Source organism: Gossypium hirsutum, chromosome A05 (genome assembly GCF_007990345.1).
Source record: "Gossypium hirsutum isolate 1008001.06 chromosome A05, Gossypium_hirsutum_v2.1, whole genome shotgun sequence".
In the NCBI taxonomy this organism is placed as follows: domain Eukaryota; kingdom Viridiplantae; phylum Streptophyta; class Magnoliopsida; order Malvales; family Malvaceae; genus Gossypium; species Gossypium hirsutum.
Window position 1 is genome coordinate 23679254 of NC_053428.1, and position 14402 is coordinate 23693655.

General features: G+C 29.6%; 1 protein-coding gene and 1 long non-coding RNA gene across 2 annotated transcripts; both read right to left on the minus strand.

The window, feature by feature from the left end:
- Positions 1 to 2110: 2110 nt before the first annotated feature.
- On the minus strand, positions 2111 to 3064 carry LOC107905021 (heavy metal-associated isoprenylated plant protein 24). The gene is made up of 2 exons (XM_016831570.2): positions 2612 to 3064; positions 2111 to 2502 (listed from the first exon to the last, which is right to left on the minus strand). The coding sequence occupies exons 1-2, from the start codon at positions 2766 to 2768 to the stop codon at positions 2207 to 2209; spliced, it is 453 nt and encodes a 150-aa protein (XP_016687059.2). The 5' UTR covers positions 2769 to 3064; the 3' UTR covers positions 2111 to 2206.
- Positions 3065 to 7567: 4503 nt separating this feature from the next.
- On the minus strand, positions 7568 to 8553 carry LOC107961268 (uncharacterized). Its single transcript, XR_001701246.1, has 2 exons — positions 8194 to 8553; positions 7568 to 7988 (listed from the first exon to the last, which is right to left on the minus strand). It is a non-coding gene; the product is annotated as an uncharacterized lncRNA (long non-coding RNA).
- Between the last annotated feature and the right edge of the window lie 5849 nt (positions 8554 to 14402).

Genomic DNA, 14402 nt, shown 5'->3' on the forward strand with positions numbered 1-14402 from the left:
TTTTGACTCTATCAATACTCTACTATATTGATCTAAAATATTATTTTTACTAATATATATTTAACGGATCAATATTTCTTAAATAAAATAAATAATCAGATATTTTTAATTCATTTAAAACTTTACATGCATGATCTATATATACAATAGATTTTAAAATATTAATTATAAAAAAGTCCCCATGAATTTTGTTTAGAAAAATCAAAATAAAACTATAAAAATTAGGAGAAGCAAAAAAATTATGTTAAAAAAAGAGCTTAAATTGATTGTTTTAATTTTCATCAGGGGTTTAAAAGAAAATTTTCTACTTAACCAAAGGGCACAAGGTTCATGTCCGCTACACTACTATAAGAAGTTACTGAAGAGTACACTAGTGTAAGGTAAAATTAAAAATAAAGTAATGGTATATATTTTCGTCAATTTTTTAGTGATAAATATTTTATTTTAATATATTATATTTGTCAGAGTTTTGAATAAATTAAAAATATTTAATTTATATAATATAAAAATTTTTTAACTATTAAATAATTATAAAAAATTCTTAATTAATATGATAAAAATATTAAAATAATTTAAAATTTTACGATTATATTAATAAATTTAATAATTAAATTATTAAAATGGTAATGATAATGTATAAAATTATTTTAATTTTAAACCTTGTTATAACGTGTCAAAATTTTAAGCAAAAAAGCAAAAGCAAACGGACGGAAGGGGGCAATAAGATTTGTATATCAATTTAAACTACTGATATGAGGTGAAAATGGGAATACCAACTACCCTACTTTTATTTTTTAATTTTTTCGAAACGTGTACCTACTTTATTAAAATTATTTCTTTCCTGCTTTTATCCTTTTCATAAATTTGACAAAATCTTACCTTTACTACAAAGGTGGTATTTGTAAATCTTATAATTTGTATACATGCATTTTTTTTATTTATTTTGATTGCGTGTTTAATTTAGCAATCATATAAATAAATTATTACTTTATTTTTATGCCTCTTGAATATTATATGCAGAATTATCAAAGGTAATGTGTTCGCCCAAATAGAGTTATAGCAATTAAAATTCAATAAATCTGTATAATAAAAACAAAAACAAATTAATCAATATGTTTTTTTTAAATATATCTACTTTTTTATATAATGTTTAGAATCACTCATAATTCCTCTTTAATCATTAAATAGGAAAGTAAAACATTTTAACGCACTTAAATTCACATCTTCTTACACTGATAGAATATCGATACTAATCGAATTTACACTCAAACATATCATTTTAAAAGATATTTTTAAATCTTTGAAATAACATTTATAATATTTTTATGCGGAAATGGATTTTAAATAGAGACATGAAATCTATGTTTTTTTTTAAGATTCTTGGACACTTTTAAACACGTAGTTGAACTAACAAAATTGATGTGAAATTTTGTTTTACTTTTTTTTTTTTCTTTTGGGTAAACTATACGTAATGGAAAGAATTTTATTTTCAATATAGAAAAATCAAAGAAAGGTCACCTATGTATACCATATTTATACAAACCCATAAAGTAAACCTCTTGTTTTGGAAAATTTAGTCTGCTTAGATTTATGATTTATCATTAAACCAACAACTTGACCTAATTTGGAGCTCTCACCAATCAAATTTAACCATTTATTTTCTCCATACCTCTTCCTCCTTATTGCTAAATGATTAGTGTTATGAAATGGAAAAAATCCCATTGCCATTGCCTGAGGGAGATATGTTATGGGCATCGAATATAATGTTGTCGCCTAACAACACTCATATTTCCCAGGCCATTTGCTCAGGTCTTTCCATAAAGTCTCCAAGAAAAAGGTAGTACACATTTTTTTTCATGTTTTAAGTTTTTATATTCTTCACTTATTTAGAATTTAATATTTTTATTTAGTGATATTTATTTTATTAAATTTATTGATATAATATTTTAAATAAAAAATACTTATTTAATAACAATATAATTAAAAAAGTATGTTATTATAAACTTGAATTTAACAAAAAATATTAACAATTAGATTTAAATTTTAAAATCTAAAAAATAAAGGACTAAATAAAATAAAAGAAAGAACTAAATTACAAATTTACTAAAAATATATAAATTTATGACATATTATATTTTAACCCAGTAATATTATATTTCACATGGAAACTTTACATTAATTCTCTTAGTATTAATTTGATTCATATTTACATGATGGAGCAGGCATTAGGGTTTTCATCACTGAACATGTTGGAGTAGCGGTCGTCGACGGTGGTCTCAGTGATGTTGGCAGTGTCGGGAACCTTCCTGACATGATTGGGTGGTGCCTTCTTATCATAAGCTTGAGCCACGTAAGGATTCGCCACCAGCGTGTATGGCACATAAGGCCACAGCTCCACCTTCTTCTTGGTCGTCTGGGCTGCCGCCAGTACTTTTTTTGGCTCTACGTAACCCGTCACCGTCGCCTTTTGCTGCTTCAAGTCCACGTCCACAGACTTAGCCCCTACCAAAACCACAAACAACAGCATTAAACAACCTCAATAAAAAGAAAAATGTGAGGAGTAGTATTACTATATTGGAATAAAACTGTTTCAGTTTAATTGTAATAATACCCTTAACTCCGGAGAGAACTTTCTTGACCTTACGGGCACAACCTTCACAATCCATCCTGATTTTGAGAGCTACAGTTTGAGTTTGCTTCTTCTTCTTTTTCTTCTTCATGCTGCTAAGCAAATCGGAGATGTACTCCAAGGTGCCTTCCACCCCCATTTTGTGTTAACTTTTCACACGAATGAGTGTTTTCCTGCCTGTGTGTGTATTTATATAAAGCAACGGTTAGCTATGTAGGTTAAGAAGGAAGCAAATCTAGGAAGGGTTTGAATTGGATTTGGGTCTAAACAAGTTAAGACATAGATTTATTGTAGGATATTTAGGTTGAAGAAAACGACTAATGCAAGTGCACACTATCTTTTTTGGTCACAAAAATGAATATATATAGAATAAGAGAGGAACGTAAAGAGTAGAGAAAAAGGAAGAAGGTAGGGTTCGTGGTTATGGGCATGGGCATGGGCATGGCTAAGCTTGTATGGATTTTATAGCGACTAAAGTAAACGCGTCCTTTAAAAAGAATAGTAATTAAATTTAAAACAAAATCACTGCTAAGATATTAGAAAAATGAGTTCGCCCAGAAACTTCTTTAACTCTTGTTTTTTTTTTTTTCCTAAGGAAGGAAACAGATTCAAAAGTGAAATGCTTTCAAAGTTTTTCCATTTAACCTTAATCTTTTACTTTATTTATAATGTAAGGATAAAACCTCTCCTTCATTTAATTTCTCAAAATATTTATCAGAATAAGTTCAGTAATTAATATTTTACATTTTATAAGTAGACTATAATCGAAATAGATACTTACTATATATTTTAAAATTATTTTATACTTAAAATAAGAATCAAAATTTTTACTATTGATTAAAGTAAAAAAATTTAAAATGATTTGATTATTTATTTTTAATATTCAAATTTTATTCTCTAATAATTTCAAATAATAAAAAATGGATATATTTTCCAAATTATGCCGATTTCTTGAAGAAAATCAAGAAGATAATCTGTAATGGTCTCCATATGTTTTGATGCAACATAAATGTTTTTAAAATTAAATACTTTGAAAAAAAACAATATAATTATAATTTACTATACATCTTTTTAGCTCATCTAAATCCATGCATTAAATATAGAAAAACTTGGTTTTCATTTCATTTTCTGTGTGATCAATAATGGAGAAACGTTGCGCGATGACATCAGAAGTTGCCACGTAGGAGATGGAGGAGAGCAACACGTGGACATGGAAGATTCAAAGTGGGGTTAGCAGTAGAAGCGTGTTGGTCATCCCACTCAAGAAATTGTTTTGATTGATTGGATTTTGGGCGTTTGTTTGATTTGGCGGTGGCATTATAGAGAAATTAAAATAAAAAATTAATTGATTATAATAATGAAAGACTTGACGAAAATAGTGAGAAAGCACTGACAGATGGCAGCAAAACTTTAAAGGCCGTGTATTTTTAAATTACTAGGCTTTTATGAATCCCAAATCAAAATACTAAAATAGGCCACTTCCACCATCTCCCTCAAATATTCAAGGTTTAGATTAAAACACTTAAAAGTTGTCAATTAAATTATAAATTTATTTAAATAAAATTTTAAATACAAAATTATAACTGTTTTTTTTATATTTTATAAATTAATAAAAGAAATTAAAATAAAGGCATTTTGAAGCATATGTTAAATTTTTAATTTCACCATTACAGTATTATTTGATTTTTATATAAATTTTTAATAAGTGTATTTTATTACATAAATTTTTTATCAGTGTAATATAAATCTAGTATATTTCTATATACAACGTAAGTTATATTGAAATGATTTTTTTTTTGTCTTTTATATTTTATTTATTTTTCATTTAAACTTTTAATAAATTATTTATTAATGAGATTACTATTTGGTATATTAGAAGTGTAATTTTTTAACTACTTTTTAACTTCATAAGCAAAGTTTATAAATTATCATGTATCTTATTTTTTTTATATATTTACTTTTTGACATTTTAATATAGAATAATATTTGGTACACAAGTAGTTGATAAGTGTATTATAATGATATAATAAAATATTAAAAAAAGAGTAGAAATTATAATTTTTTTAAACTGTTTGTGGAATAAAAAAATATATTACAATATACCAAATACTAACTTTTTTACTAGACCTTATAGGACACTTGTTATCAACTACACCTTGCCCACCAGCAGTGTCCAAATTATTTTCCTTATCAATTATCTGGGCAAATTTTTAAATTCCATAATTAAATTAAAATTGTGATAAATGTCAGATTTATTGATTATTTAATTTTACTATATCTTGTAAAATATTAAATTTAAACCCACTTACAAAATATATAAAAGAAAAAACTCTACCAGTAGTTAATGGGGTAATTTTTCATATTTACTACATAACTCATTTTCATCATTTGTAAGGGCTTTGTAAGAATTCGGCGTCAGGGTTTTATGGAAAACAAAAGTTAATATAAGCGTGGACGATCATTCCACTAATGAAGCCTAAACGATTATTCTTTTGTCTTTTCACTTTTTCCCCCCAATAATTTGATGAATGATTGCAAGTAGAAGGAAGAGGGTGTAATGGAGCCAAAAGTTTGATTTGAAATTTAATGTACTTATCAAATTCATATTTTATTTGAAATAAAAATTGAATTATTCAATCTCGTTCAATTAAATTTTGATTAGGTTTATTTGTATAAAAAAAATTCAAAGTGGATTCATATGAGATCAAATTTCTTCTCGGGATGTTATTGACGAAAATAGTCCAAATTCTATATGTTGTTCCTTAACTCAAACTCAACTTTCTCTTTTCCAATAGCTCACACAATTTATACCTCGTATGGCTTGCACTCTTCATATTCTACGAATAAGGTAATTGTTTGCACGAGGATTGATAGAATGCACCACGATGAGGTATTGTTTACTTTGAAAGTGAAGATTGTCTTCATGGTTTTGTTCTTTCAAAAAGGTATTTTTCGGGAGGATGCATGGTACCCTCATTATATGTAGCCACGAACTAAACATTGGCTAGTCGATGAGGAATTGTTTCCCGCCCTTTTCACTTATCAATGTAGGATCATCCCCCGCAATCAACACTTCCCCCTAAATAAGGGTGTGAACTATGTTTTTCTAGGGCTAAATAGATCTAAGACATATTCCCATAAAACAATGCTAATGTTTGTCCTTTTGAAGCTAGATATGAGATGGATGTGAACTGACTGGGCTTGGGAGCTAAGCCTGGACCTTTTAATGGTTCTATAAGAGGAAAATGAGCGATGGAGACGTCGAAACTGGTGTTTTGGGCTGCTCTTTAATGCTTATGCCAATGAGAGGCTAAAGAAAAAATGGAGGAGAATGGAGAGAGTTGAATAGAGTAACAACTAAAGTAGAGAAGATGATGAGAATAGAGGAATATTACCTAGTTTTTTATACCTAACTTGGAGGTTGGTGCGGAGATACCTTTTAGCTCATGGGTGCATGGGGATTGGCTAATTCTTGTTATCTTGGACCAACAAGCTTGGAAGAGAACTATGTGAGGTTTGACAGGGTGTATGTGCATCATTCCTAGCTTACCACAAATGTTGAGGGTTGAAAGTTATGTGTCCGTAGACGGCAAGCTGCTTGTTGTCCCTTGCCGATGCTTTTGGGCTTTATGAGCTATATAATTCTTAAATTTAGCTTGTTTATTATGGATATTGTTTATGTATTTTTAGAGATCAATATTCTTCAAAGAAAATAAAATGAAATCTGTTATTTTTGAGTTCTTGCAAGATAAACATAAATTTGAGGACATTGAAATTTATGTTTTGAGATGTTTTGTGATGCTTAAGTTGATATAAGCATTTTTTAGTGAGGAAAGCAAAAAAACTAAAGTAAGTAGAAAAGATGAGATGAAAGAGTGAAAGCGCTCGTTGAGAGGCGAATACCTCATTCTTGGTTTTGCTCAACCAAACTCAAAGTGGGTTCATTTTAATGATGGTAGGATTTTGCTACTGATGAGAAAAATTTTGCTAATGAGAAAAAGAGTTTGCTATTGTGGAATAGGAGTTTGCTATTGAGGAGCTTCTTCGTAAAACCAAAGCCACAAAAATTACAATTTCATCTCTATAGAAATTTTTCATAAATGCTGTCCACTCCCATTAATGCCGTTGGATAACATCCAAAAAAAAAAAAACTCTTCAACACCAGGTTTTTCACCATGCCACCTTATAACATGTGATTATTATACCAACATGATAAAGAGTATATGCTCTATGGTAGAGTGAATAATTTAACAAATAAAGAATGCTAAAGCAATTACATAAAATTACATATGATGTTTATTTCTTCTTCTTCTTCTTTTTTGTTATTTGTATTAGTAAACGTATTATCAATTACTTTCTCAGACTAACATAATACATATTATAATTTAATTTTAAATTTTTTACTTGCTTAAAATTTTTTTCCTTTAAGTATTATGGATACTTTTTTTATAATAATTAATATTTATTAAAATTTTAAAGTATATTACAATTTGTAAAACTAAACATAACATAAACAATTACGATACGATTTCACTTTATGAGTAAAATAAATTAAAAAATTACAATTTTTTCATTTAAATAGTACATCTCTCTAAACACACCATAAATGTACATCCTTTTGATAATGACCTCTTTGCATTTTAAATTCATTAAATGCTCTTTTTATTTATTTTTTTGTTCATTATTTTCAACAAAAAGTGAATGCACTTTGGATTACATATCCAAAATAATCAGGTTTTGAGGGTAAGTTTAACATTAACATCAAACGAGCCCACAGGCCACATCTACTTTTGACAAAAAACAGATTCGACATATCCCCAACTTTTTAAAAGTTAAAATTTCCTACCATTTTTAAAAGTTCTTCCCATATGAATAACTTATCACATTTACAGACAACCATGTTCCTGTCGTAATCTTGATTCAGTATTTTACAAGATATTCAAAAGAACTCTCCAGTCACGGATTTGGTGTTCCTAAGTTGATTAATTAATACAAACTTATACATATATATCGCCTACTTTTTTCAATTATCATACTCAGAATAGGCCGAACATAGATTTACAGAAAACAAAGCTCTTACGACACATTCAGATCCTTATAACTAAAAAAAGTAAAAGAAAATTGCAGGATATTTCTGATTCAAGAAAACTAACAAAGAATTGGTAGGATTTACAATAGAAATGATCATGATTAAAGTAAAAACCTTAGCAGTTGCAGTAGGGATGAACTGAAGAGGCAGAGCAGGGTGGGAATTTGCAGTGGTGAAGGTGAAGAAGGCATTGGGAAACCCTTCCGGCCGGAGATCCACAGCTTGGAGGTTGCGTGAGATGTGCGCTTAATTTTTCACTCACGTCGTGACCTACCAATGCAATTTCGAATTCACTTCAGTGCACATAGAAAATTTGGTTATTTAAAGCTTTTAAGAGGCAAAACTAAAACATGGAGACAGTGATTATCAATACCAGAAAATAAGATCAATACAGGATTTTGAGGAAACAAAAGTAAAATAAGAAAGCAAGCGATAATTATTACACATAACTACTCCTTAAAAGTATAGGACTCACAAAAGATTGCTTTGCAATGCTCCCGTATAGTTAGGGTTCCACTGCTACCTTAAAATGTATTGTGATAGATACTTAATGTACATCTATCATCAATTCAAGCCCCTTAGCACCATCAATCTTGTTACTATATGCAGTCATGACGTCCGCTGTAAGTCCTTTGCCAACTTAATCTTCTAGACTTGTAGTAAGACAAGTTTTTCTCTGGTAAAATCTAAGAAATTTCTAGGAAAATTCCCTCATACTTACGGTTTGTTTTGCTGCCTCTAAAGAAGGCCAATTGGCTTTGCTTTTTCCATCATAAGAAAGGAACACAAGTCGAGAAAGGAGACACAGCCATCATACAAAGGAATCGTAACAAGATTTGGCACATGCACACACAAATCTATGCAACTATCTTGTACTCTTCACCCAATTTTATATTGATTTCTTATTTAAGTTAAAGGGGTTTAAATGGGCGGTAGAGTATGGTGCATTGCGTTTAATTTAATTTATTTTTTGTCTTACATTATAATATTATTATAATATATAATTTTATCGTCACCGCTATTTTTACATTAATCGTAAATAAATACACCGCCCATCCAAACTCAACCTTATTCAGCAAATATATATTTCACTCACATTTATTTACAACAATATTCTTGACCTTTCACCACCAATCCCATAATAGCCAAGCAGGCTTTTTTTAATAAAACAGTCTTAAAAATTAATTAATTAATAAAATGGCTTGGATAAAAAAATTAATAAAATGATCCGTTTTAAATAAAATAACTTGGTGTCGCCAATTGAGTTGGCATCACCCACTTTTTCGACACCATCATCAATCAATAATCACATTTTTTAATAAAAAATAAAAAATTCAAGTGCTGCCATTTTGTCAAGCAGCACCCATATATTTTTTTCGAAATACTGGTGAAAAATATGAGTATTCACGGTGAAGAAAAATATATTTTTTAATGGTTGCTGCCAGTGTATCAAGCAGCACTATCCAAAAAAAATTTTAATTTTTTTGGTGCCGTCATCATGCCAGACGATACCGATGGCTGTAAAGGGGTGTCATTGGTCTATCAGGCAGTATCAGTAAAATAATCATTTTTTTAAATAATATCAATGAAAAAAGAAATTTTCTTTGCGCCGCCATTGTGCCAGGTCACACGAGGGGGTGTTAGGGAATTTTTTATTATTATTTAGAGCCATCACGCTGTCAAGCGGCACCAGTGGCTGTTAGGATTTCTTTTTGTTTGGTGTCGTCACGCTGTCAGCGACACTACCCGAATATCTGTTGATTTTTTTTGTTTAAGTTTTTTGTTTCTATTCTAGAGAAAGGAAAAAATAAAAAAAATATTTGTGTTTAGTAGAAGGGGAGAAAACGAAGAAAAAGAAGAAATATTTGTGTTTTAAATGTAAAAAATCAATTTTGAGTTTATAAGGTTAGTTTGTAATTATTTATATGTAATTATATTTGTCGAAACCATATTTTTGAAAAAATGGGTCAACTTTGGTTTTGAAAATGAAAAATGGGAGTCGACACCAATCCTTTTTATTTAGGTGTGATTGAATCACCTTGTAAAATGATTGTTTTAATAAAATGCTTGATTTGTTAAAACAACGACTTTTGGTCTACGAAATTCAAAAAGACGGGTTCGGGAGTCGGTTACGTACGAGGAAGGATTAGCACTCTCATAACGCTCAAAATTGGTACCTAGTTGATTAATTAGTGTCTTAGTGTCGAAAGTTGAAAACCCGAAAAGAATTGAAAATACGATCCTCTCCTTTTTAATGCTGATTTTTTTACAAATAATTTGCTTGAATAAATTGAAACGATGCTAAAGACCTTCTTGTCCCGAAGTAATAAAATGTCATATCTAGTACATTAGGACACAATATTTTAAACCCTTGAGAATAAGCTTATCTTTTGATTTTCAAAACTCGTACGTTTTAATTTTAAAATGATATTCGATCATTTGGATCAAACGAGAAAAATTGAAACCCTGTACGTTAGGGTACAATCTCTCAAATTTCTAGGCCGAGTCGGGTCAACACACGAGTAAGGGGGAAAATAGCGTCGTTTTGCATCTAGGGCATAAAGCCCAAAATGGTATTGTTTTAATACCAGTATTTAAACCAAATTTTACCTTTTTTTTAAATTTTCAACACCTTAAAAAAAACAAAGGAAAAACCTCTCAAACTCTCTCCCCTTTCTAAGCATCTAGCCATGGGAGCCATCGTCGGCCATTGCGCTGACCGTCGGTCGCCGACGACGGCTTTGCCGCTCTCGGTGGCCAGAAAATTTCGAAAATCACTCTTTTTAATCCCCTTTTTAGCATAACCCTAGATCTGAAGGCAAAAACCTAGAAAGAAAAAGAAAAAAAAAAGAAAAAGAAATAGAAGAATTCAGCCGACACCCTTCTCTCCCTTTCAACCCCTCGTATATCCCTTTTTTGAACCCAATCAAAAACCCTAAAGGGTTTCTCGGGTTTTCATCAATAGTGGGAGTCTTCGATGGTGGTATATTGTGGGGAGAACAGGTAAATTTCCACTCTTACTCTTCTTTTATGCTTTATTTAAAATAAATCTGTAAAAAAACTCAAAATAAAAATACCTTATTTAATTTTAAATCTTGTTTTTGATTAATAAACTCCGTCCTCATTACAATCGGTTTGTGATAGCTTTATAGCCAAAATACACTATTCTATTCTACTGTTTTTCGTACTGTTTGCGTGTTTCCAAGTGTTGACGGAAGCGATGGGACTAGGCCAGGGGTGGTCAGTCCTCGGGCGTTGGACGTGCTGACACCATGTGAGGAGCGGCGCACATGGGGGTGTTAGGGTTAGGTTTATGAAAAATTTTAAGTTTTTGGGCTAGGGTTTTTAGTTTCAGGCCTGTTTAAGGTTTGGGCTTGTTTTTAAAAAAAATGAACTGTTAATGGACTGTTTAATGTATTGGGCCCGGGCCGGGCAAAATAGGCCTATTACAATATTTTTTCAGTAGGATCTACTTTTTTTTTAAATTAAAGTTATTTTTTTATAGATATTGTATCGAAGATAAATAATCAATTCTTCGTATACGTTCATTTTGAAGGGATAATTTTGCAAACAAGAATTGGTTGTATATTTGAATTTAACCAGCAATTAGGAATGTAGTTTAATAAGAATGTAAAATTCAAAGATATGAAACAAAAGGTTAATGGAAAAATAGCTCAACATTGTGGGAGGAGGATGTCCAGATTATTTTTACAAATTTCTAGTTTCTCCAAATCCTATCAAATTTACCGAGATAGAACTTATAGATGATGAAGACTTAGAGACAATGATTGCACTTTATTGCTCAAGTGGGAACATGAATGTTTAACCAGTTTAGTTGTTTGCTAAGTTAATAGATGTGGAGCTTGTTCAAAATGTCACTTCATTAAATCAACAATATGAAGTTCAAGACCCGTGTATGGAGGTTCCGAGAGCGTCTATTGATAAATGATCATTTGTACATGGGTTTGACTTTAATCTTAATGTTGGATGTGCAAAACAATGCAGTTATGGAGGACATCGACAAGGGCCAAAAATCCACGCCATGGTTCGACTGCATATAACAACCCTAATTCGGGGCCCCATTTATAGATACATTCGGAGGTGGTTGCTACCGGTGCAGATAGTGAAGAAGGACTCTATAAAAATGGTCATTCCCATCATGATGGTGAAGATTTCAATGACCACAATCTGGATGAGGTCCTAGATGATATCGACAATGAAGGCACTGATAAAGTGAAAATGTACATGCCCCTCAGTCGAGAACCTAAGTCATGACATTATCATATCAATAACCTTGCGACCCACATGCTCAGCATAGAACCCGATGCGATGCATGCATCTGAATTCCTTGAATACCTAGATATAATACCTTTTTATTGGTTGGCGTCAAATTCCGAATCTGAAGAGTTATTCATAGGCCAACAATTCACAAACAAGGAAGACTACGTATTTATCACCAAATGGTAAAACATGAAAGTGTCAATGGAAAAAAAATTTCCTTGACACCCCCAGATGCCACCTGACATGGTGATGGCACCAAAAAATTTTTTTTTCGCTAATATTATTTTTAATAAAATTATTCCTTGACAACCACTTGGTGCCGCTTGACCTGGTAGCGACACCAAAAAATTTTTATTGACATGAATTAAAAAATATTTGGACGGTGCTGCCTGACACACTGACGACCCCCATTAAAAAAATATTTTCTTTTTTTCTACTTGAATACTTAAATTTTTTACGAGTATTTAAAAAAATTCATATGGGTGCTTTCTGACACAACGGCGGCACCAAATTTTTTTTTTAAAAGGTAATGATTGACTAATGATGACGCTGAAAAAGTGAATGGTACTGTTTGACCAGCACATTGAATTACATTATTCAAAACGAATCATTTTATTAAATAATTTTTTGCCCATATCATTTTATAAATTAATTAATTGTTTTAGATTATTTTACCAAAAAAAGCCGAGCCAAGTATCAGAGTGGGTAAAAGAATAACCGCAGTTAATAAGCAAACAAAAAGACACATACTATTTTCCTTCTGTGGGCAGGTATCCAATTACTTGACAATACATACCCCAAGTATGTAAATTTAATAGGACCAACCAGTAACACAACCCAATCAACAATCCCATAAGTTTTACTTTATTCAAATATTCCTACATTTTATATTATTCAATGTTTATGTCTTTTATCATATCTTTAAATTTCGCAACTTATAAAAAAAAAAAAACTAATATGCATATATCATTTATTTTCGAAAATAATAACACTGAATTATTTTCTTTTCTTTTTTTTATCAACGGATTACCAAATATTTCATTTTTTTTCTAATTGAAACTGTGTTGTAAAAATTATATAATAAATATAAATTATTTTTAACGCTGGATAAAATTGTATTATTGAATATGAAAAACTATACAAGGGAGCACTAATACAACTTTGGGACGTTAGGGTCAAAATATAAAACTTGAGCTCTACCTAGTTGCCCCATTGGGCCCTTTTCGTCTTTCAGAATCAATAACTATTTTTCCTAATATCTTTTATTTTTATTTAAATATCTAATTGTATTGATATTACAAATTAATCAAATACTAATTCAATTAAAAAAATAATTTAATTTTTTTAAATAAATTAATAAATATCATTATAATAATATTGTATTTTATTATTTATAAAATATTTAAATAAAACAATTAAAACTCAATATTTTTAAAAAATCAAAACATGGAAATCAAAATTAATAAGGATTTCTACATAATAATTTTATTACTTTATTCATAACTCAATTATTGAATACAGCTTTTTAATATATTTTTAAAAATTTTATTTTATAAATATATTTTTATTCATAACTCTATTTTTAATTTTATGATATATGAATCAAATGATTCAAATGCCTTGAACGTAAATAATTCGTATATGTCGAAAAACATAAAGAAGAAGTTATTTTTCTTGATGGTGATGATCTCGATATTCGACTTCTAACTTCATTTTTGTGTTTTTCAACAAATACTTTCTGGAACAATCGTTTTTTAGATTGTGTCTGTAGTGAAAAAAAAACTGACGAAGTTGAATATTACCTATAACAAAATTAATAATTCAATTTAGTTTTTTTTAGTTTTTATTGAAAAATTATTATGTATACAAAATAATTTATATTATTATGAGTATACTTTTATCTAATTATATAAAATTAATAATAAATAAATAAATTGTGAGATTTAAATCTAAAATATTATAATTAATAAGGAAAGTTATAAACTCTTTTAGACGTTTTCTTATAAGGTTTAGGGGATCTGAAGATAGACATCCCTGTCAAAATGTGGTTTTCACTTTCTAGTTTTGAATGTCAATGTGTTTACTGATCTTGCAGACCCACACGCTTTTTTTTTCTTTTTTTTTTGGGGGCGGGGGGGCGGGGGGGGGGTTTAATTTGGAGAAGGAATGAAATATACACGCACATGAAAAGAAATTTAAAGAATTGAATGGAAATTTTCAATTTGGGTATGGTATGGTTAATAAAAGTTAGAGATTTTGAGTATTTAGATTTTAATTTTATTATGTGTAATTGTTATGTGTAGGTTTTTAATAAGGTAGTCAGTATTGTATCGATAAAATTTTTTTTATTACTATTGGTACGTATTGTTAGCGGTCTGTTTTTGTGTATCGATTTAGATTTAT